Here is a 22582-nt window from a genome sequence, read left to right as displayed (position 1 = left end):
TGACCTGCAAAAACCAGGAAACAATATTGGGAAATTGACAATGTCAGGTAAAAGGCGGCGGCCGAAAAAGAAACGGCACGACGCCGACCAGAAAAACCTCAAGCGCGCTGTGCTGAAAGCAGTCAGCACCAGAAAGACGTGCTGAGGCTACTCCTAACTGTGCGCGGTACAACTGACACAAAGCAGACGGCCGCCGAGGAAAGCGCACGAACGCGCAAAACTAACCTGAGAGGGGAAAAATAAACATAAAACCCTCACCGGCGGATACAGAAATTACACAGTGGGAATGAAACTCGAGGCAATCGGCACCTGAGGAGAAAACAGGCAAAAACCCTAAGGCAGAGATAATCATAAGCGCATAATCGAGCAATGAATCAAAATATCATAAGCACTACCGCTGAAATATAGAAGTAACATAAACACTACAGCTGAAATAGCCAAAAAACTCATCACAGAAAGCACTAAAAGGCAAACTGAGAGCGATAAATAAAAGGCACTTATCTGGCTGCAAGCAGCGTAGAAAGAGGAGGATTGGAGGTTGACGGAGGACTAAGATATGCCTGGAACCCTGTGATTGGTGGACTCGCATGGCACTCTGTACCTGAACTCTATTGTTAAAACTTGTTGATTCCCTATGTTCCATGGGAATAGTAGGTTTTACTGTGTTCTTTGAATGGCTGCTGTTCAATAAAGTGAAGAAAGAATAGCATAATCTCTCCTCCGGTCATGACATAGAATCAATGCTGCAGGCCCACTAGCAGCATTTTATTTACCGGCCCTGGGCACACCCGGTGCACTTTACTAGGGACTTACTAGTAAATCAGATAATGCCAATCATGGACAAACCAATCACCAATACCATTTACACAGGGACCACTTGCACTTTAGCATTGGTCAGCAGTGGTAAAGTTCGTAGAGTCCTCACACCAGCAAAAACATGTCAGAAATCATAGGAGGAAGAAAGCAAAACGTTTGGGGATAACCCTGCAAAAAGGGCCCGGTGCAACCCATGTGTGATACTTACCAGCAGTGGTAGGTAGAAGTTCCTGCTATTGGAGCTGTCCCTGCAATAGGGTGTTCGCATCACTGTCTCTTCTGTAGTTGTCTGTACCTGTCTCAGAACCTACTACGGATTTCCTTATTGCCCATTGTGTTCTGTATGGAGCACATGTCGAAGAAAGACTGTGTTCTGATGTGGAGCATGCATTGGTTCAGTCTTCTGGTTAGGCCGGAGGTTCCCAAACTGTGCGCCGCGGCGCCCTGGTGCGCCGTTAAGCGTAGCTAGGGTCGCCGCACACGAGGTGGGGAAGATAGCACGTTTTTCTACACAAGAGGCCGCCAGTGACATCCACTTCGTAGAAATACTTTATTAATCCACATAGTAGCGCGCACTGCACAAGCCGATCAGTCCACTTTCTAGTTTATAACATCACGTCAAGACGCTACGCATATCGAGCATTTATCACACACACACCTACTAACTAGCTCGCACCCATGCGGTAGCTTCTGGAAAGAGGAGTGCGTTCATCCCGATTCACCGGAAAGCGAGTAGGGCAGCGTTTTTGTTGCTTCGCGCAAGGGAAGGCTCTTTTGATAACGAAAAGCACGGAGGGGGAGGGTGTATATTGGTACCCAGAAGGTTTGCAAAATTGTGTGGACAGAGTATATAGTGGAACACATAGCGTTTAAAGGGCATGCTTAAGATTATACGACCATACGGAGATAATATAGGTGTCTATGCATGGGGTGTAGGAGACAGGTTAACTAACCCAAGTGCTGAGAGTGAGCCCAAACGTAGAGACACATTTCACGCTATGCTAAAAGATCACACTTCCACAATGAAAGCAGTGGGCATTATTTTTTTATGTAGGATGGGAAGGACACTCACTAACTTTTCACGGTGCTGAAAGTGAGCACAAACTTCGAGGCATATTTTAAGAAACCACGAGGAGTGTGGTGGTGGTTACAGTTTATTTGGTGGAGAACCTCCTGAATAAAGGAATGTAATGTTTTACTTTTTCTTGACTTTTCCCTGAAGAAGGCAACAAGCCGAAATGCATTGGGAGGGGAGAAATCGCAGTATATAATGCATATGTGATTGATGCATGTTGGGATTTGAAGTTCCAATTGGATAGCAACATGAAACAATGTTGAAATTGAAGAAAAAAGTTCAAGCAAAAAAATGGTGTAAAAATAGGAATTAATTTGGATTAATTGTAGCTGTAGACACAGTAATTTGACCTTCATTGGCTTCATCCCAATTAATATCAGGGAGAAAACTGGAAGTACTCCCGAGGTCGGGCTTACATCCTCCCACCGGTAAACAAGCATTTACAATGCAATGGTTTTGCCTTTGTTAAAGTTAGAGCTATTGGGCTTGCTCTTGACATTATTTTTATTTATTTATTTTTTTAACATAAATAAATGGCATTGTCATTTACAATGCCACTAGCTTTATCTCTCGCAAATGACACACACAAACACACACAGAGCCCCCACACACACACACCCACACAGAGCCCCCCACACACACAGCCACACAGAGCCCCCCACACACACAGCTACACAGAGCCCCCCACACACACACAGCCACACAAAGCCCCCCACACACACAGCCACACAAAGCTCCCCACACACACAGCCACACAGAGCCCTCCACACACCCTCACAGAGCCATGCAGGAGCCTTGCAAGAGATGCTGGGCAAGAGGGCAGTAAACCTTCGGGCGAAGCAGGGAAGATGGTAGAGATGCAGGGCGAGAGGGCAGTAACCCTTCAGGGGAAGCAGGGAAGATGCAAGAGATGCAGGGCAAGAGGGCAGTAACCCTTTAGGGAGAAGCAGGGAAGATACAAGAGCCCTGCAAGAGATGCAGGGTGAGAGGGCAGTGAACCTTCGGGAGAAGCAGGGTAGAGTGGCGATCTGCATAAGATGGCGCGGGCTTGCACGAGGAAGAGGCATCCATGCCAGGGTGGGTACAGAACCGCACAGGCCATGAAGGAATTTCAGGTCTGTAGGAGAGAGGCCTGCCTGAGACTGGGCCCGCGGGAGCAGGGAGCCGTGCGGCCTAGGATCAGGGGGCATCCCAGTGCATGAGAACTAGCAGCGGCGTGGCTATCACTGTGCAGCAGGTGCAGCGGCACCAGTGCTCCCAGAGGCCCACTGCATTCAGATTTTAATTCCCAACCGGGTCACCAGAGGCACTTTTCCTGGTTGGCACCAGGGCCCGTGCCACTGGGCCAGTATCTGGGAGCAGGTGGGGGGCAGAACACGCCGGAGGGAAACCGAGAGAGGGTAAAACACACGGGCGTTTTGCTGAGAAATGACGTTTCTCGTCAGGCGGAGCCTGAGTGGGGCCTGGAGACCTATCCAGGAGCAGAGAGGAGAGAGCCACCAATAATCCGATTAAAAGCAATTACAGCGAGATTATAAAGGCAAGTGCCGGGCAGAACAGAGAGGAGAGCAGGGCCAGGGGAGAGGGAGGCTGAAAGCAGAGAGAGAGAGAGAGAGAGGAGACGGACAGCAGGGACAGATGAGCGCTGAGAGCTGAGACAGGGGAGGCCAGGGGAAGAGACAAATCAGAGACAGAAGGAAAGTGAGAGTCAACAAAAACAAAGGGAGAAGGAAGTAGATGAGGGCTGGGAGCAGAGATCGAGAGAGACACAGAGCAGAGAGCAGGTGACAAGAATACAAGAATACAAGAATACAGAGAGACAGAGAGCGAGAGGGACAGCGGCAAGAGAGTGACTCCCCGGACAAACACTGTGAGGCCGAGAGAATGGACAGAGGGCAGTAAAGACAGGGGTCTGGGAGAGGCGGCCGAATAGAAAGTTCAGAGTTAAAGCAGAAATGGTTCAGTGATAAAGCACACGAGAAAAGGGAAACAGAGCAGGGACAGGAACGAAAGGGGATAAGAACCTCAAGCCGCGCGGTCAGGGGCGTGGAGTCTGGACTCAGCACACACGGCCATCGGATACACACAGCCATCGGAGCAGCCCCCGCCGGAGCGCACCGGGACCGGCCGGCAGCAACCCCAGGTAGGCAGCCTGGCACCCTGCAGGCACGGTGGAGCTGGGAGAACCGGGCGCACGTGGGGAGGGGCATACGAGGAACACAGGCAGAGGCTCACGGGACAGGGGCACATGGGACAGGCACACAGGCAGAGGATCACGGGACAGGGGCACATGGGACAGGCACACAGACAGGCTCAAGGGACAGGGAAACTGAACAGAGGAACACGGGACAGGTAAACGGGGCTGGGGCACATGAGGCAGGCACACAGAGTCTCAAGGGACATTGGCACATGGGACAGGCAAACGGAACAGAGGAACACAGGTCAGGGGTGGCACATGGGACAGGGGCACACAGGAGAGTCACACGGGACATGGGCATACGAGACAGGCAAGGGGGAGGGACAGGAGCACCAGGGCTGAATCACCGGGTCGGGGACCGGAGAACTGTCAACGGAGGCAAAGGGAACAGAGACACGTGGCACTGAGGCAGGGGGCACCTTGGCAAGGGCACGAGGGACTGACACCCTCGAAACAGGGGCACGGGACAGGTGCAGAGGGAAAGGAGGCAGAGGAGCAGGACAAGAGGGAAGGAGGAGGCGCACGGGGATGCACGGGACAGAGGCGCAGGGGACATGGTGACTTCTACCTGAGGCAGGAGCCGAGCAGAAAGGGGCCGCGTGTCTGAGGTCAATAACAATAAAAACAACAACAGCAATAATAATTTAGAAAGCACATTTTGCATATCAAAAATGGACCCAACCTACTGGACTTCTGGAATGGCTTTTTATCTCTCCTTGGCCTCCCAGTTTCCTCCCCTTATACCATTCACTGCATTCTTAGCTAGCGCCAAGACGCCTCCTTTGTTACTTGTGCTTTACAAACCCCAATAACAGAACACACGTTTCCTGGGTTCGTCCCAAAGATGTGACCCCTTCATCCCCCGCAGGCATCGAGGTATTTTAAAGGGAACACAATTAGATTCTGAAGTGATAGATTTCTAGCTGCCTGGGGTGTAGCTCCGGGTGCACATGAGATGATGTAAAGACAGGAGTGATTGAAAGTAACGTTTTTGAATCTTACTTTTATTTCTGTAGCTTGTAATGTGTCACTAGTATGTAATCTCAATTGTAACAATTGTAATGCTATAAATTTTTATTAGCCCTGGTGTAATAGTACCGTTAGCAGTAGTGTGGAGAGCGAGGCAGCGGTAGAAGGGCGGGAACTGGGAGCCGAGGCAGCGGTAGGGGGGCGGGAACGGGGCCGGGGAGACACGGAGAGCGAGGCAGCGGTAGGGGGACGGGAATGGGAGCCGAGGCAGCGGTAGGGGGGCGGGAACAGGGCCGGGGATACACGGAGAGCGAGGCAGCGGTGGGGGGGGGGCGGGAACGGGGTCCGGAGACACGGAGAGCGGGAGAGGGGGTGGGAACGGGCAAAAAAAAAAGCAAGCACTCACCTGGACTTCTTCCAGGTGCCTTCAATGCCGGAGCAGATTCGGGGGCGATCCCGAGAAGAGGCTTTCAGCTGACGTAGCCAAAAGCCAAAAATTCTCTGGAACGCCCCCGAATCTGGTCCGGCATTGACGGACGGAGCCCTCTCCCAATGGCTAGCCTCCATTTATGGAGCTAGCCAATGGGAGGAGGGGGCGTAGACCCGACACCACACACAACTCATAAGGTTTTTTGGCGCATGCGTGCTTCGTACTCCTCGCCAGTCAAAACCTAAAAATGGCGGGGAGCCACGGCCAACTGACAATTAGGTCAAGGGAGCCACAGGTCGAAAAAGTTTGGGAACCACTGGGTTAGGCAATCAGACATAAAATGCTACTCATCTTCTCGATGAGAAATCAATTTTGCAACCTTATTGGGCTGAGTGAATGGACCAATATTTCTTAAAATTTGTATTTTTCTTTTGCTGTGGAATAGGGACATGTCTTCAAAAAAACTGAAATCTATCATTGTAGCAATGGGGATTTGGTTGAATTCTTTGCAGAAACCAGAAGGAAGCAGTCCCCGTTATCTGGAGTGATTTAGGGGTCCTCGGGGAGAGAGAGCATTGCTTTCCGCTGCAAATACCTTGAGGAATGATGCTCACTGTGACTATATGGTACCACTTTGTTTGATTTTTCTCTGTACTTATTGTTTCTCAAAAGAGCTCTGAAGCGGTCATAAGGCATCTTTTTCACTCTATGTGCAACCCATAAACAACCGTCCCAACCCTTTGTGTTTTCATTACCTTTTAATTTAGTGCAAAATGAAATTTAGAAACGCATACTAATTCAATTCTTTCACCTGGCAATAATGTGAAAAAGCTGACGGGGATAAACCTTTTAAATTTGATGTTATAAACCATGCACTTTTCAAAAGAACTGTTTTGTTGCCTGCGACCTGCCTCTGTAGTGTTTATGCACCAAATAAGTAATCTGAAGTATGTTTTCATTTTCTTTGCTATATATAACTAGGACCGGACTCAGCCATGAAAAAGTTCCTCAATCAGACATCTAAAATGACTGCTGATGCAAGAGCAAAGTTCCTAGAGAAAGATGAAGTAAGTAAATTAAATGATATGTTATTTGTCCTCACCTACATATGTAACCAACTTAGAGCTGTATATTTTTGGCAAAGTCCGTTTTTTGGGCAGGACTAGGGAAAAACGCACCTAACGCTAACAACCCTTTTTGGCCACCATGCCCCTAACGCTAACAACCCTTTTTGGCCACCGTCTATCTATAGGTAATAACAGAAAGAAGCATGCGAAAAGGAAATAACCCCGGTGTCTGCTCTGTGACATAGTTAGAGGCCTAGTTTCAATCTTGTTTGGTCGTTGAGACCTGTCTGCCTCCCAGCCAGTTACAGAGACCACACTAATCCTCGCGAATCAGAACAAGCACAAGCTGGGCAGTGGCGGCCGGCACATTTAAGAGCCGTGAGGCGGTAGGGCAGGGTGGTGGGAGTCGTCGGGGCAGTGAGCGCAAGGTTTAGTTTATTTTCTTTTTTTATTTAATTTTAACTATCCGTTTATCGACTCCTGCCCTACGACTCTTACCAGTGCTGGCCGCCACTGATGCTGGGACAGTATGGGGATGTAGCCCGGTGGGAAGGGTTACAGCAAAGACTCCTGGTGCACGCCCACAAATCTCGCTGGATCTTCAACTTAACTTGAACAAAGGGGAGGCAATCACCACCTGACTGCTGTGCTTTGCCAGTGCCTGTGAGAAGTTGGCCTGGTATATAATGCTCACTAATTCTAGTGATCACTTTGTATCCTGCCAAGCAACCCTTATGATGATTGGTTGTAATTCAACCTTGTAGACCAGTTATCCTAGTGGTAACGTGGACAAAGCAGTCTTAGGCTAAACTCTGAAAGGCATGTGAAGCCAGCTGTATTACCATACACAACTCCCTTGAATACCAAATGAAAGGACACCACACAGATATATATTGAAAATATATATTGATTTATTAACTATAAAATCCCCTGGACTCTTTATGAGCACAGAAGCACAAGCGTTAAATCACAAGACAGTTTAAAATACACAAAAGTTGCACAATATGGATGAGCCCTAGGGGGCACCTAAACCATATACTAAGAAAGTGGTATAAGAGATACCAATCAGAACGGAAACAGGCCTAGGGCCTTGGGAATCGCTGGAGCTATTCGAGACTAGCAGTGACTAAGTCGGGAAAGGCCCGCGGGACTCGGGTGCAGTGTCTAAAGTGCACGCACTTTTCAATGTAAAGTCTATGGTGCGTAAAAAGTACAAAGTTAGTTAGTTTGGAACCTTCCGAGTGACCTAGAACGTTGAAACTTAAGACGCAGGCCCTTGAGATGTGTACCAGTGTAGGAACACTGGCGGAGCTGAATTACCTCACCCACAGGAAGCGGGTGCACAGGGTCGAAGTAGTGTCGGGTTTCGTCACGCTGGTCGATGGTGCTTGGAGCTGAAGATGCTGCAGGCGGCTCGATGTGAAGAGTTCCGGTGGATCCAAGGGTGGATCTGAAGATGTGAAGACCTGAAAGCAGAGGGGACAATGTTCAAAGTCACTAGCCAGTGACTACCGTGGAACCAGATTGGAACCAGGCGATGTCGGGTGCAAACAGGCGTTGAGGTGTAGCTACTCTCTGCAGCCACGTGGACACCGGGGGTCGAGGACGTCCAGGAGTCGGTCACGAGCTGTCCCACGCAGGCTTCTCGCTGTTGGCGTTGTCGGCGACCTGATCGGAGCAAACAGGCCTTGGCTAATGCAAGCCACGCAGGAATCGAAAGATGCTTAACACTCGGACCAGCAAGGTCAGAGCAAGTGCTCCTTTTCACAGGAGCTTGGGAAGTCTGGAGCAACCAGACCCGCGGTGTAGTTCGTCGGTTTCGTCGCCAAGATGGCCGCTGACCACGTGGCTAGTGGCCGGGATGGCGCGTCGAGTGGCACAATGCAAAAGGGCCCCACGCAGATCGTGGAGATGCTGGGGGGCTGATCTTCGGTGCAAAGGCTGCTCGGTGGTGGGGGTTCTCAGTCCCCAAAGCACAACGTCGAGGATGCCTCGGTTGCTGCGCAGTCAGCTTTTCGAGTGTCTTCCAAGAGGTCCGGTCCCACGTCACTCGGTGCCTCCATGGGTCCCTTCTTTGCAGGGACTGTGGATCGGGCTGTGAGAGGTCTGGGAGTCTGGTTCTTGTCGGGCTCTGGGCTCGGGCTCCGGCGGGAGGCGGCGGCGAAGCAGACGTGGAGTTGCTGGTTGGTGCCTGTGTTCACAGGGTGGCCACTCCTAGGCCACAAGGGAGATTCTCTTCAGTCTTCTGTGCAGCAGAATGTCGAAGTCCAGTCTTCTTCTTTATTTCAAGTTGATTCATGATGATCTGCTGTGCAATGACACTGCTCCCACTCTTATTCCCAATCTGAGGGGTGGATCACCTACTAGGTCCCTCCTCTGGGAGGAACCAGGAAGGGGGGCGGTTACACCCCCTTTCCTTTGTCCAGCTCCTCGCCAGGCATGGGTCTGGAAAGTCCCAGGACCGGTTTGGACTGGCTTATGCACGGGGACACCTTGTGTGCCCCGGGCATGTCTCAATCTATTCAGCCCTGTCCTACCCAATACACAAAACCCTGTCTGGGGTGGTGCTCGCACCTCCCAAGGCAGGAAACCCTTTGTCCAAGCCTCCCTCGCTGGAAGGACTCCCAGCAGCAGGAGGTCAGACTTGTGTCTGTGGTGGCAGCATCCATTTTGTGATGCTGAGGCTCTGGTTAACTTTAACCGGGGTTAAGGCTACACACATGTCGTGTCCCTCTAGAAGGGTGGAATGCTATCCCCGTCGACAGAACTGTCGAGGGGATAGTATTCCAATTCGTATGACACCTTACTCGTCATGTTTTGATAAAGCCAAACCAAAGATAGCATTTAACCGCGAGGATTATAATGCACTTAAGAGTATATGGTATGGCAATATCCCGGAACAGCTTAGGGAGTGGTTCCCGACAGCTGCAGACAGGCTCAGCTCATGCTAGAGCACCATCTCACATATTTCCAAGCACTCTGCCTCCAGGATTGATGAGGCCTTCCATAGGAGTGGCTGATAGGAACATATGTGTCCAGTTTAGGGTTAGGCACAGGCATACTGTACCTAAGTAAGAGGTGATTACACCAACTTACCCCAGCTGAGTGATCAGCCAGTTGTGTCAAATATGGAGGCCAGGCCAGGGGTGGCAAAATACATGCTGCAGCCCCTGGTAGGCCTTGGATGCACCTATGCCCTGGGTACCTAGGGTACACTGTTACAGGGGCCAACAAGGTGAACCTATTCCAATTGTGTTATGCACCTAAGGTACATGGAGTCCATTTTAAGGAGAGAGCAATCAGCCTGGGGCCCTGAATAGCAGGATCCCAGGCCAACTAAGTAAAAAACCAGCTAAACACCAGGCAAAAAGTTTGGGGGTAACCATAGTCAGATATCCACCTTCCTACAGTGCCCTGCTATGAATATTGCACTTCTTGAACTTTTATATAACGTTGTATGAGGCTCCCTCTCCCGACTATTACCAGCCCCCGTTAAAAGGTCGCAGTCATGCAGGCTGTCAGGGGCTGTAATAATCTTTTTTGCACATATTGTGCTTATGCCCCGTTATGCGACCTGCACGCAGAACGCTTTTTCGCAAACGTTTTTAATGCTAACAGAGTAAGAACAGGCCGTCAAGCCTTGCTGGTCTGCTTCCAAGACCGGAGTCCCCAAGTAACAGCTTGCCTACTTAAATGTATTATCAATGGAGCAGCTATGTAAAGTTGTTTCACAGTCACAGGAACTGTTTCCTAAAGGCTCTCCCCTTTTCATCTGCACTTTCCACAATCTGGCACTTTACTTTGTGTAGTCTGGTTCAATTAAGGAGAATCCTTTAGCGTTTAGTATGTAACTGTACATGATAACTGTTTTTTACATTGGAAAAATGCCCTCCATTCTTTATTTTTATCTGCTACACACTAGGTTTTTTTTAGGAAGCACTAAAGGATAACTATTGAAGAATCCACGCACTAGAACTTTACCTTGTGCATGTTTGGGGTAATTCGGACAATTACTAAAGAGACCTCATGATTCTGCATGTCATTGCGCTTTTTAACTGACCTTTATACAGGTAATACCCACCCCCATGTTCTATTCTCATCTGTGACACCAGCTCTGGATGGATCCTTGAGTTTAGCGTCTGTTATTGCATTTCTTACATTGTGTTCCTTTATCATGTAAAGGTTTTAATTAACTGCATAATGATTAATCATCATGAAATAGAACTTCAAGTGAATCCTTTTTCTGACTTCAATGGACACTTTACTTGGGTGTAAGTTATCTAATTTAAGCGATCAGTACCTACTCTACAGTCTTTATGTGATTGTATAAATGCATTCTTTGATTCTCACCAAACATATCCCTCGGCCCAATAACCTAGCACTGTCTTTTAGTCATTAAATGGGCCCTGTGCCCTCATTGCTGCCAATGGATCCCGGATTTTTCACCAAGGCACTAGTTACCTCAGAGTCCACTTATTAATCTGCAGCACAAAAACTGAGGCAAGGACAGAATGCCTCTTGTGGTTTCGGATTCCGAAGTTTGTCTCGGGTTAAGCACGGGAGAGGCCCTGTGTAGCTTTCTAAATGTACATGGTCTAACCAAATGAAATCATCAACAGTTTCATTGAAGAGGGTGCAACTACTCCACATTGTCACTGGTAGAACTCGAAACTCGCACATTTACTCTTCTCTCTAAACGCCGGACTGACTCCTCACTGACTCATTCTACTGAACCTCAGCACGAGTCCCAACATTCCACTGATATCTCAGGAGCCTTCAGCTGTGGCAGGCTCTGGTACATTCTGCTTCACAGAAATAAACACGCGCTTTACAGATAAACAACTCAATCCTAATATATGCACTCTAAGTAAATAAACCAACCGACACTTTGAACCCTGCTGAAAGTATGTGACATGCACAGCAAACGGTATCCAGTGCAATAGCATTATTCTTTCTTGAACAATGATATCCAAGAAAACATCTGCGTCATGAACCTCGTGAGGGTTATACAAGGCTTCTTGTGCTCCAATAAACATAGCAGACTTAGCAGAATATAAGCAAGCATTTGCAATGCAATAGGACTCGCATTTACAAGTTTAAGCTATTGTCATTTACAGTGGCAATAGCTCAAAATCTTGTAAATGCGAGACTTACTTCACTTCAAAGAACTGGCCGCCATTTTCTGGGCTGCTTGAAAATGAAAGCACGCATGGCGAGGAAAGCACGTCGTACCTGCAGTAGCAGAAACCCATTAAAGAAAATAGTGCTTCCAGACTGAACAAGCATTTACAATGCAATGGTTTCGCCTTTGGAAAAGTTAGAGCTATTGGCATTGTAAATGACAAAATTTGTATTTATTTGTTGGTTTTGAAAACAGATAAATAAATGGCATTGTCATTTACATTGCCATTAGCTTAATCTCTCGCAAATGTGAGACCTATTGTACCCTACGGACGAGCTCAGCAGACAGCAATTACTACCACACACACACACCCAGAGCCACACACACCCAGAGCCAGCCACACACACCCAGAGCCACACACACACACCCAGAGCCACACACACACATACCCAGAGCCACACACACACCCAGAGCCACACACACACACAGAGCCACACACACACACACACAGCCACACATACACACACATAGCCACACACACAGAGCCACACACACACACACACCGAGCCACACACACACACACGCCGAGCCACACACACACACACAGCCACACACACACACACACAGCCACACACACACACACACAGCCACACACACACCCACACCGAGCCAGACACACACACATACACACACAGAGCCAGACATACACACAGACAAAGCCACACACACACACACAGACAGAGCCACACACACAGAGCCACACTCACACACAGAGCCACACTCACACACAGAGCCACACACACAGAGCCACACACACACACACAAAGCCACAGCTCTTTGATAAACCGTGTAATTAGTATATTAGTATGCACATGCCATCTGTGTTGATGATCCCCAACCCATCACAGAGGAATATTGATATCAAATTGTAACTCTATAAAATATGGCAAAACTAGAGAGAAATAGATTGCAGTAAGTATGCTAATTTTAATAGCTTAACACTTACTGTCTATCCCTCCTTCAGTGCCTGCCCTTTACATATGCACCTTCAAAATATTCCCGTGGAGGGCAGTTATCGTACTCCGATTTCATCCTGGGTGATGACCCCACATTGCCTGGGAGCATAAGTCAGCAAGTAATGTCTCCGCGTCTCTTGGCTAAGCTCTATCCTGTCATGGGCTGCACTTTTGGGGGCAGAGTTCCTGCCTGCTAGTTCACTGAATGATTAGCCATCTGCAGGCTCCGAGGTGCAGGTCTCCGCTTGACACACTAAACAAAGAAACTCTCTTTTCTTTCGCTCTGCTGAACAGCCTCGGTCACAGCGCGTACTGTTCTGTAACCGAACCACAACAAAAAAAAAAAAATTGATGGTTTGAGAGGCGGAGGAATCACTTTTTCCAGGTTTCTCTGCTCTTAGCACTTCATGCTTCGATTTGTGCCCTCCAGTGCCTTCTCTGAGCTGCCACTGGTGATTTAATTCCCTCGAATAACCATCCAGGTGCGGTTTAGGACAACCACGGATTTCCGTCTGTGCTTTCCAAACAGACCGCTCTCTCGCAGGCAGACACACCAGAATGGCAACTCCTAACATGCAAGAGTTCAAGTAACTTAAGCCCTGTCACTGCCGCCATTTAAATCAAGCACTTTTACTTTAACTCCGTGTTACCTCATCCGGCCAAGTCATGAGTGCAGTCCCCTTTCACTTCAAAATGTCGACATACTCTGACTTATCAATTTGTCGATTAAAAAAAAAAAAAATTACATTTAGAAATATTCCTCTGTGGCATTTTCAATAATGCATCAACATTTTTGCTGTGGGTTACAATAGCTGCACCAGTAGCGTCGCTGGCCATAGAGCCATTGCATTCTGCTGAGATGTTAACTTGTTTTTTATATAGTGCTTCGTACCGCACTTTAGTGTCGAAGTGTTGTAATTACTAGATGTTATTATCCACTCGTGAAATTAAATTTACTTGCCATTGGGACGATGGAAGGCTGAGTAGGCCCTGCCAGGATTCAAACGTGATCGATCTGCCGATCACCACTTTGCACCGGCTGCAAACTCTCCGACCCCTGTGCTGTTCCTCTGGCCACCAGTTTTCGTTTCAGAGTAAGTGTGGGATCTTACTCAACTAAAGAGATGAGAGGTGCTAGCTTTCAGGTGCTGCATCGCATGATGATAATGTTGCATCCGCTGCATCTCAAGGCAAGTAGAATAGGTGAGTACAATAGATAAAGCTAGGTAGGCGGTGTAAATAATAATATATTTACCATGATTATTATGAATATATCATTTATAAAGCGCAAAAATGCCTACGCAGGTGTCCTGGCTTTAAAAACGTACGGTACAGCCTCCTTCCCTCCCTACAGCATCACAGCAGCGACGTCATAAGCAGCCTTTTTAAACAAGCCATAGTGGCAGCTTATTTATCTTATGCAACTAATAACCATTGACAAAGCCAATAGTCCTTACTTGTTGTAGGTATGATGTTACTTGCTGTATCACATATTTGGATGCAATGAAAGAAAAAGAAAAATACAAGTCGGGCGGCACACTATGCTAAACACAGATTTTTAGTGTTAAGTGTTTAAAGCCATGCCCCTAATTACACTGGCCATGCCCCTTTGAGAGACCCCCCCCCAGTTTATTCATCCCACTTAAAGCCCTGAGTACTTTGTTACTAAATACAGAAAGAACATTTGATTGAATAAAGATGTTCTGAGGCCATAACTCACTCCGCGCTGGCCAACACATGTGAATTTTGCTGTAGTCTAAAAACACGTCCCATGCTCCAAATAAAGGAAGGGGAACATCTGGGTGGGATCATGGGGAACATAACCCCTCGGGGGCAAATTCCCTTTCACTTTCTAGTTATCCTTAAGAAATTCCTGGATGGGAGGCCAGAGCGCTCGCGAGGGCGGGCAGCGGTGCCTGCGGAATGCACCGCACGTGCACGGCGCAGAGCCATTTGTTGTAGGCCTGTCTTGGGCCCCACCCCTCCGCCCCAGCCCCGCCGTCCTCCCGTGCTCATTATGCATCGGGGAAACACAGCCCTCCGCCGGGAAAGACTTGGCCTCGGTCCCGCAGGCCTTCTTCTTTCGACGTCGGAGGCCAGGTAGGGGGTGGTACCTAGGATGCCGCAGACGCAGCTGGCGGTCCTTTTTCTTTTTTTAAATGGCTGGTGGAAGGGAGGCTGGTAATGTGCAGGGGGTGGGAGCGGTGGTGGAGAGAGGGCTCATTTCTATTCCACCCCATCTGGCAGCTAACTGTGTCAACCTAAGAAGTCTTTTCATGGAGTCCCAGCAACTGGGTTTAAAATTCACAGCGAGTGCTGCTCAGCTGCTCTTTGCCTGTGAGGCTGAAAACACGCTGCCTTCCAGCACAAGACACGTCTTCCCCCGTCTTTTCTTGCATATGGGGGTGATGCAACGGAGCGGACGGAGGAGAGCTGAGCAGAGGGAGGGGGGGGGGGCGGCGAGAGCGCGACAGAGAAGGGCAGAGGGAAGGAGGGGAGGCGAGCGGAGCCAAGCAGCTCCTGAAAGACACAGACAGCGGGAGGGGGGGCGGGAAGAAAGGCACGAACAGCGGGAGGGAGGACGGACAACGCCGGACGGGGACGAAAAACATCCGTGAAAAATAAATAAATAAATAAACGCCCACAATCGCCCACCGCCGCATGGCGTACGAAAAGAGGCGGAGAGTGAAAAATCGCCGGAACGCCCACGAATCTGCTCCGGCAATGACTGACAGATCTCTCTTCCAATGGCTAGCCTCCATTTATGGAGCTAGCCAATGGAAGATCCTGGTAGGCCTTGGATGCACCTATGCCCTGGGTACCTAGGGTACACTGTTACAGGGGCCAACAAGGTGAACCTATTCCAATTGTGTTATGCACCTAAGGTACATGGAGTCCATTTTAAGGAGAGAGCAATCAGCCTGGGGCCCTGAATAGCAGGATCCCAGGCCAACTAAGTAAAAAACCAGCTAAACACCAGGCAAAAAGTTTGGGGGTAACCATAGTCAGATATCCACCTTCCTACAGTGCCCTGCTATGAATATTGCACTTCTTGAACTTTTATATAACGTTGTATGAGGCTCCCTCTCCCGACTATTACCAGCCCCCGTTAAAAGGTCGCAGTCATGCAGGCTGTCAGGGGCTGTAATAATCTTTTTTGCACATATTGTGCTTATGCCCCGTTATGCGACCTGCACGCAGAACGCTTTTTCGCAAACGTTTTTAATGCTAACAGAGTAAGAACAGGCCGTCAAGCCTTGCTGGTCTGCTTCCAAGACCGGAGTCCCCAAGTAACAGCTTGCCTACTTAAATGTATTATCAATGGAGCAGCTATGTAAAGTTGTTTCACAGTCACAGGAACTGTTTCCTAAAGGCTCTCCCCTTTTCATCTGCACTTTCCACAATCTGGCACTTTACTTTGTGTAGTCTGGTTCAATTAAGGAGAATCCTTTAGCGTTTAGTATGTAACTGTACATGATAACTGTTTTTTACATTGGAAAAATGCCCTCCATTCTTTATTTTTATCTGCTACACACTAGGTTTTTTTTAGGAAGCACTAAAGGATAACTATTGAAGAATCCACGCACTAGAACTTTACCTTGTGCATGTTTGGGGTAATTCGGACAATTACTAAAGAGACCTCATGATTCTGCATGTCATTGCGCTTTTTAACTGACCTTTATACAGGTAATACCCACCCCCATGTTCTATTCTCATCTGTGACACCAGCTCTGGATGGATCCTTGAGTTTAGCGTCTGTTATTGCATTTCTTACATTGTGTTCCTTTATCATGTAAAGGTTTTAATTAACTGCATAATGATTAATCATCATGAAATAGAACTTCAAGTGAATCCTTTTTCTGACTTCAATGGACACTTTACTTGGGTGTAAGTTATCTAATTTAAGCGATCAGTACCTACTCTACAGTCTTTATGTGATTGTATAAATGCATTCTTTGATTCTCACCAAACATATCCCTCGGCCCAATAACCTAGCACTGTCTTTTAGTCATTAAATGGGCCCTGTGCCCTCATTGCTGCCAATGGATCCCGGATTTTTCACCAAGGCACTAGTTACCTCAGAGTCCACTTATTAATCTGCAGCACAAAAACTGAGGCAAGGACAGAATGCCTCTTGTGGTTTCGGATTCCGAAGTTTGTCTCGGGTTAAGCACGGGAGAGGCCCTGTGTAGCTTTCTAAATGTACATGGTCTAACCAAATGAAATCATCAACAGTTTCATTGAAGAGGGTGCAACTACTCCACATTGTCACTGGTAGAACTCGAAACTCGCACATTTACTCTTCTCTCTAAACGCCGGACTGACTCCTCACTGACTCATTCTACTGAACCTCAGCACGAGTCCCAACATTCCACTGATATCTCAGGAGCCTTCAGCTGTGGCAGGCTCTGGTACATTCTGCTTCACAGAAATAAACACGCGCTTTACAGATAAACAACTCAATCCTAATATATGCACTCTAAGTAAATAAACCAACCGACACTTTGAACCCTGCTGAAAGTATGTGACATGCACAGCAAACGGTATCCAGTGCAATAGCATTATTCTTTCTTGAACAATGATATCCAAGAAAACATCTGCGTCATGAACCTCGTGAGGGTTATACAAGGCTTCTTGTGCTCCAATAAACATAGCAGACTTAGCAGAATATAAGCAAGCATTTGCAATGCAATAGGACTCGCATTTACAAGTTTAAGCTATTGTCATTTACAGTGGCAATAGCTCAAAATCTTGTAAATGCGAGACTTACTTCACTTCAAAGAACTGGCCGCCATTTTCTGGGCTGCTTGAAAATGAAAGCACGCATGGCGAGGAAAGCACGTCGTACCTGCAGTAGCAGAAACCCATTAAAGAAAATAGTGCTTCCAGACTGAACAAGCATTTACAATGCAATGGTTTCGCCTTTGGAAAAGTTAGAGCTATTGGCATTGTAAATGACAAAATTTGTATTTATTTGTTGGTTTTGAAAACAGATAAATAAATGGCATTGTCATTTACATTGCCATTAGCTTAATCTCTCGCAAATGTGAGACCTATTGTACCCTACGGACGAGCTCAGCAGACAGCAATTACTACCACACACACACACCCAGAGCCACACACACCCAGAGCCAGCCACACACACCCAGAGCCACACACACACACCCAGAGCCACACACACACATACCCAGAGCCACACACACACCCAGAGCCACACACACACACAGAGCCACACACACACACACACAGCCACACATACACACACATAGCCACACACACAGAGCCACACACACACACACACCGAGCCACACACACACACACGCCGAGCCACACACACACACACAGCCACACACACACACACACAGCCACACACACACACACACAGCCACACACACACCCACACCGAGCCAGACACACACACATACACACACAGAGCCAGACATACACACAGACAAAGCCACACACACACACACAGACAGAGCCACACACACAGAGCCACACTCACACACAGAGCCACACTCACACACAGAGCCACACACACAGAGCCACACACACACACACAAAGCCACAGCTCTTTGATAAACCGTGTAATTAGTATATTAGTATGCACATGCCATCTGTGTTGATGATCCCCAACCCATCACAGAGGAATATTGATATCAAATTGTAACTCTATAAAATATGGCAAAACTAGAGAGAAATAGATTGCAGTAAGTATGCTAATTTTAATAGCTTAACACTTACTGTCTATCCCTCCTTCAGTGCCTGCCCTTTACATATGCACCTTCAAAATATTCCCGTGGAGGGCAGTTATCGTACTCCGATTTCATCCTGGGTGATGACCCCACATTGCCTGGGAGCATAAGTCAGCAAGTAATGTCTCCGCGTCTCTTGGCTAAGCTCTATCCTGTCATGGGCTGCACTTTTGGGGGCAGAGTTCCTGCCTGCTAGTTCACTGAATGATTAGCCATCTGCAGGCTCCGAGGTGCAGGTCTCCGCTTGACACACTAAACAAAGAAACTCTCTTTTCTTTCGCTCTGCTGAACAGCCTCGGTCACAGCGCGTACTGTTCTGTAACCGAACCACAACAAAAAAAAAAAAATTGATGGTTTGAGAGGCGGAGGAATCACTTTTTCCAGGTTTCTCTGCTCTTAGCACTTCATGCTTCGATTTGTGCCCTCCAGTGCCTTCTCTGAGCTGCCACTGGTGATTTAATTCCCTCGAATAACCATCCAGGTGCGGTTTAGGACAACCACGGATTTCCGTCTGTGCTTTCCAAACAGACCGCTCTCTCGCAGGCAGACACACCAGAATGGCAACTCCTAACATGCAAGAGTTCAAGTAACTTAAGCCCTGTCACTGCCGCCATTTAAATCAAGCACTTTTACTTTAACTCCGTGTTACCTCATCCGGCCAAGTCATGAGTGCAGTCCCCTTTCACTTCAAAATGTCGACATACTCTGACTTATCAATTTGTCGATTAAAAAAAAAAAAAATTACATTTAGAAATATTCCTCTGTGGCATTTTCAATAATGCATCAACATTTTTGCTGTGGGTTACAATAGCTGCACCAGTAGCGTCGCTGGCCATAGAGCCATTGCATTCTGCTGAGATGTTAACTTGTTTTTTATATAGTGCTTCGTACCGCACTTTAGTGTCGAAGTGTTGTAATTACTAGATGTTATTATCCACTCGTGAAATTAAATTTACTTGCCATTGGGACGATGGAAGGCTGAGTAGGCCCTGCCAGGATTCAAACGTGATCGATCTGCCGATCACCACTTTGCACCGGCTGCAAACTCTCCGACCCCTGTGCTGTTCCTCTGGCCACCAGTTTTCGTTTCAGAGTAAGTGTGGGATCTTACTCAACTAAAGAGATGAGAGGTGCTAGCTTTCAGGTGCTGCATCGCATGATGATAATGTTGCATCCGCTGCATCTCAAGGCAAGTAGAATAGGTGAGTACAATAGATAAAGCTAGGTAGGCGGTGTAAATAATAATATATTTACCATGATTATTATGAATATATCATTTATAAAGCGCAAAAATGCCTACGCAGGTGTCCTGGCTTTAAAAACGTACGGTACAGCCTCCTTCCCTCCCTACAGCATCACAGCAGCGACGTCATAAGCAGCCTTTTTAAACAAGCCATAGTGGCAGCTTATTTATCTTATGCAACTAATAACCATTGACAAAGCCAATAGTCCTTACTTGTTGTAGGTATGATGTTACTTGCTGTATCACATATTTGGATGCAATGAAAGAAAAAGAAAAATACAAGTCGGGCGGCACACTATGCTAAACACAGATTTTTAGTGTTAAGTGTTTAAAGCCATGCCCCTAATTACACTGGCCATGCCCCTTTGAGAGACCCCCCCCCAGTTTATTCATCCCACTTAAAGCCCTGAGTACTTTGTTACTAAATACAGAAAGAACATTTGATTGAATAAAGATGTTCTGAGGCCATAACTCACTCCGCGCTGGCCAACACATGTGAATTTTGCTGTAGTCTAAAAACACGTCCCATGCTCCAAATAAAGGAAGGGGAACATCTGGGTGGGATCATGGGGAACATAACCCCTCGGGGGCAAATTCCCTTTCACTTTCTAGTTATCCTTAAGAAATTCCTGGATGGGAGGCCAGAGCGCTCGCGAGGGCGGGCAGCGGTGCCTGCGGAATGCACCGCACGTGCACGGCGCAGAGCCATTTGTTGTAGGCCTGTCTTGGGCCCCACCCCTCCGCCCCAGCCCCGCCGTCCTCCCGTGCTCATTATGCATCGGGGAAACACAGCCCTCCGCCGGGAAAGACTTGGCCTCGGTCCCGCAGGCCTTCTTCTTTCGACGTCGGAGGCCAGGTAGGGGGTGGTACCTAGGATGCCGCAGACGCAGCTGGCGGTCCTTTTTCTTTTTTTAAATGGCTGGTGGAAGGGAGGCTGGTAATGTGCAGGGGGTGGGAGCGGTGGTGGAGAGAGGGCTCATTTCTATTCCACCCCATCTGGCAGCTAACTGTGTCAACCTAAGAAGTCTTTTCATGGAGTCCCAGCAACTGGGTTTAAAATTCACAGCGAGTGCTGCTCAGCTGCTCTTTGCCTGTGAGGCTGAAAACACGCTGCCTTCCAGCACAAGACACGTCTTCCCCCGTCTTTTCTTGCATATGGGGGTGATGCAACGGAGCGGACGGAGGAGAGCTGAGCAGAGGGAGGGGGGGGGGGCGGCGAGAGCGCGACAGAGAAGGGCAGAGGGAAGGAGGGGAGGCGAGCGGAGCCAAGCAGCTCCTGAAAGACACAGACAGCGGGAGGGGGGGCGGGAAGAAAGGCACGAACAGCGGGAGGGAGGACGGACAACGCCGGACGGGGACGAAAAACATCCGTGAAAAATAAATAAATAAATAAATAAACGCCCACAATCGCCCACCGCCGCATGGCGTACGAAAAGAGGCGGAGAGTGAAAAATCGCCGGAACGCCCACGAATCTGCTCCGGCAATGACTGACAGATCTCTCTTCCAATGGCTAGCCTCCATTTATGGAGCTAGCCAATGGAAGATCCGGCTGGACAAAGCCCCCGTACTGTTCTAACATAAGAGTTCGCCTGCGCGAACGCTGCTGCGCAGCGGACGCCAGGCAAAACCTAAATACCATTTTGCAACAGAAGTTAAAGGTCCAGTCGTTATGGGAGGTAACTAATGCAGACAAGGCGGTACCAAGGAGTGACTAACAAACCTAATAACTACTTGCAAGCCAGCATTTACAAAGGAAAAAGACACAAGCCAATGACAAATAACAGCAGGGAGTCGGTGGGGCTTCAAAGCCATACTCCACTACTACATGCGCTGCCCAGGCGCGACCTAAAAATAAGCAGGTTGTCACGTTGACTCTATTGCATTGACTTCTGACCCTACAGCCCTAAAACTATTTCCGTTTGAAAATGTACTACAAAAAGAGCTAACAAAATAAGTAAGGTCTGGAGCTTTTTAATGCAGGCTTTGCTTATAACCAGATTTGCTATGTTGTATGGTTTACTTGTAAATCTTACACGTGTGGAAACATTCATGCCTAATGTGACAAGTTTAGCTATCTTATCCATCCAGAGCGTGGCTTTTAGCTTGTAGGAAGGAATTGCCAAAAGGCGAGTCCAACAAGAATAGGAATAGAACATGTGCCTATTTAATGAATCTGTTCTATCATAATGGAACATTTAATAACTTTAACAGACTGTAGTTGGGCTCTAGTTGGCTGATAATAGAGGTGATCACATGTAAGGTGATAAAATGTAGAAGCTTTTGTGGAAAATATCTTTTAATCACTGTAATTGATAGATTAAGCAGATACTCGCCACATGCATCTGGGATTGGTTGTAGCCAGTTTTCATCATCTTCCTTCAATGCAAAATATGTTTGGGAAACTATACTCTTAGCACCACCTTATTTTAGATCTGTTCCAATCTGTTAAAATGTCTTTACATATCAATATTTGTATTTCTGAAAGTATATACTTTAGTTGATAATAGAACATTATGTTCAGCTTGTAAAGCTTGAAAATGGTATGAGGGAGCCAACGTGATCAAGGACATTATTCATTTTAGGAATTTGGACATAAAGTCCTGCTCTGAAGTCAAGCAAGTGCCAGGAATTTAGAATTCATCTGAACTGTTGACATTTTTTTAGGCATGATCGTCTCTGGTGATTTTGAATTGTGAACAATATTAGCCCTCTAGTGTTTATTATCTTCATTCTTATTCCCCCCCCCAAAAAAAATGTAGATTGAAGAAGTAGTTGTCACTTGCTGTGACAGGATGCCTAGCCTGGGGGATGTCTTGTGAATCTGTGTTTTCTTTGAGTCTGTATGGAACCTCTCCTCAAGCTGCACATATGCTTCATTGCTTGGTCTTCA

General features: G+C 47.6%; 1 protein-coding gene across 1 annotated transcript in view; it reads left to right on the top strand.

Moving 5' to 3' along the window:
- The window catches only part of UCHL3 (ubiquitin C-terminal hydrolase L3), a 408547-nt gene that overhangs the window by 155640 nt on the left and 230325 nt on the right, over window positions 1–22582 (top strand). Inside the window, exon 4 of the mRNA XM_086934885.1 lies at window positions 6469–6554. Coding sequence (XP_086791011.1) covers window positions 6469–6554 — 86 coding nt within the window. The remainder of the gene's footprint in view (window positions 1–6468; window positions 6555–22582) is intronic.

This window comes from Lissotriton vulgaris, chromosome 8 (assembly GCF_964263255.1).
Source record: "Lissotriton vulgaris chromosome 8, aLisVul1.2, whole genome shotgun sequence".
Classification (NCBI taxonomy): Eukaryota; Metazoa; Chordata; class Amphibia; order Caudata; family Salamandridae; genus Lissotriton; species Lissotriton vulgaris.
This window is presented reverse-complemented; position numbering and strand designations above follow the sequence as displayed.